Source organism: Trachymyrmex septentrionalis, unplaced genomic scaffold, assembly GCF_001594115.1.
Source record: "Trachymyrmex septentrionalis isolate Tsep2-gDNA-1 unplaced genomic scaffold, Tsep1.0 scaffold32, whole genome shotgun sequence".
NCBI lineage: Eukaryota > Metazoa > Arthropoda > Insecta > Hymenoptera > Formicidae > Trachymyrmex > Trachymyrmex septentrionalis.
The window spans coordinates 4,333,048-4,335,481 of NW_017305485.1; the positions used below are offsets into that span (position 1 = coordinate 4,333,048).

At 29.0% G+C, this 2,434-nt stretch overlaps 1 protein-coding gene across 2 annotated transcripts in view; it reads left to right on the forward strand.

Moving 5' to 3' along the window:
* The first annotated feature begins 36 nt into the window (after positions 1-36).
* LOC108750082 (A disintegrin and metalloproteinase with thrombospondin motifs 9) overlaps positions 37-2,434 on the forward strand; it is a 43,627-nt gene continuing 41,229 nt past the window's right edge. For both annotated transcript variants that reach the window (XM_018489317.1, XM_018489318.1), the window contains exon 1: positions 37-304. In XM_018489317.1, coding sequence (XP_018344819.1) covers positions 49-304 — 256 coding nt within the window. In that variant the 5' untranslated portion in view covers positions 37-48. The remainder of the gene's footprint in view (positions 305-2,434) is intronic.

Sequence of the window (2,434 nt, forward strand, 5' to 3'; positions counted from 1 at the left end):
GTTTAGGATGGACGAATAGATGCGCGTGCACCAGTGGGAATCGCAGAGATGTCGCGAATTTCAAATCGCGTTGCCACAATTGGCGCGGTTCTTGTCATCGTTTTGCTCGTGATACTTCTAGTAATCCTCTGGTCGGACGTGCGCAATGTAGACAAGATCGAAAGTCTCGGTAGGATACGAAAGAATTCAACGATTGACTCTGGCGTCAATGAAACGAGGAAGCAGCAGGTCGGCGGCCTGCACATCGCTACGACGGATCTGGTTACGACGTTCGAGTCTATCGAGCAGAATCTCACGAACGAGGGTAAGTTTCTATTCATTTATTCGCCTATTCATTTTATTAGATCATACAATCTGGCCATGAGCGATTTTGTCAAAATCCAAGAGAAAAAGATATGTATATATATATATATATATTTCTTTCCTGAATATACATATATTACTATCTTATTTTAACTTTTGTCACACTCAGATAATTGACGTTATTTAATAAAAATGATATTGAAGGCATTATTTCGATATCAAAATGATGAAAAATAACATCAGCTTGCTGCCTGGGCAGTCAATAATTATAAATAATTAAGATTTATTCATTACTAATTGTAAGATTATAAAATGAAACAGTACATAAAGCCCTTCTTATACCCTTATAGAGCCGCGTTTGTTCCTTGTAGCTGCGTTTGTTTCTTCATACGGACATAGACTTTCTATTTATCTGCAGCTTTTCCTGCATTCTCAGTATCGTTTACTGTGAGAGGTAGAATTCTGTAATTTACACTAAGAATACTTCCATCGAGTTTGACTTCAGAAATGACGGCCTGAGATGTGCTTAGATATCATTAGATTTTAATTATAGATAGATTGAGAGATAATCGTATCTATTTTCATAAGCTTATTTAAATATGTCACTGTATTAACCCTTTGAGGTCTGGTTTTTTTTAGAAAAATGGGACATATATTATGTAATTATTTTTAAAGATTTGAGGAATATATATCGCGAATACAGAAATGAGATCGAAATATAAAAATTGACGAATTATAATGGCAAATCCAATATACAATGAATTCAAAAAATAAAATATTACCTAATTGTATATTAAATTGTATAATAATAAATAATAAATTGTATAATAAAATTGCTTATTATGTGATTTTGCAAGAAAATTAGTTAAAAAATAAACACACTGTCAGACGTAAAATGATGTATAAAAATAAATTGAGATATTATAATAGTTTTATAATATATTACTAAATAATATTAATTAATATTTTATTACAAATAAAATTAGATTATTATTATATTTATTGATAACAAAATATATTAGTAAAAACTATGTAGAAAAATTTAAAAGTTTTCCTAGCATCTACATATAAGCATCGATTTAGAATTTTTTTGTCAATAGTTATTTTTGCTATCATTGGAAGGTTTAAAAATTATGAAATTTAAAGTAACAAGACTCTTAATATTCAAAATACGATAATGTGATGTAAAAGACTAATAAGAGTCAAAAAAACATAAAAAGTTTCCATTATTCATACATTAACATGAGTATAATTATAATTAAATCTAAACAACCGCAGAAAATAAGAATATGAATAATGGAAACTTTTTATGTTCTTTTGACTCTTATTAGCCTTTAATATCACATTGTCGTATTTTAAAAATTATGCTTGTTTATAACACACATTAATATATAATAAATAATTTCTTTTAAAACAAGTCCTATACAGTTGAACTAAATAGTTTAATATTCATTAAAAATATGATTTTTTTTAAAGATGCTAGTACATATATCATATATGTATGTACAATGGAATCTTAAAGGGTTAGACAGCTAAGATTTTTTTCTTCTACAAAAACATTATTATGTCGAATCGTTAAAATTCTAATAAGCTATGATAAGGTGCTGTGTCAATATTCAGCCATCTCGGGAAGTCTTAGAACTTGGATGCTTTCGATATTCTTAATGCGCAGCGTATAATAGAATGTGTGCCGTACATTATATTACGCATAAGTACATAGATGCGAGTGTATATAAAATTGCACATATAATGCCAACATCCGTGTTCCATACAGAGATGTCCCATCTCGTTACATGTACTTTGCCAGCTCAGCCTCCGCGTTTTCCGTGCATCCTTCTTTCCAGCACAGCTTGTGATTTGCTTATGCAAAAATAATTATCCGCACGAAAAGTACGAAGCCTATATAAAAGATTGTTTTTAATAACTTATGTAATTCTTTTTTTTAATCAATAACGTCTTTTTTTTCTAACAAGATAAATTTTTATTCATACATGTATACATTTTTTTTTTACGGTCTCTCTATAAAACTTTCACTATGAGAGAAAAGTTTTTGTGATCATAAATATACATTACTAATTATGATTATTATACTATTAGGTGTACAAAAAAGTTCTGAGCTTTTTTTTGTAAA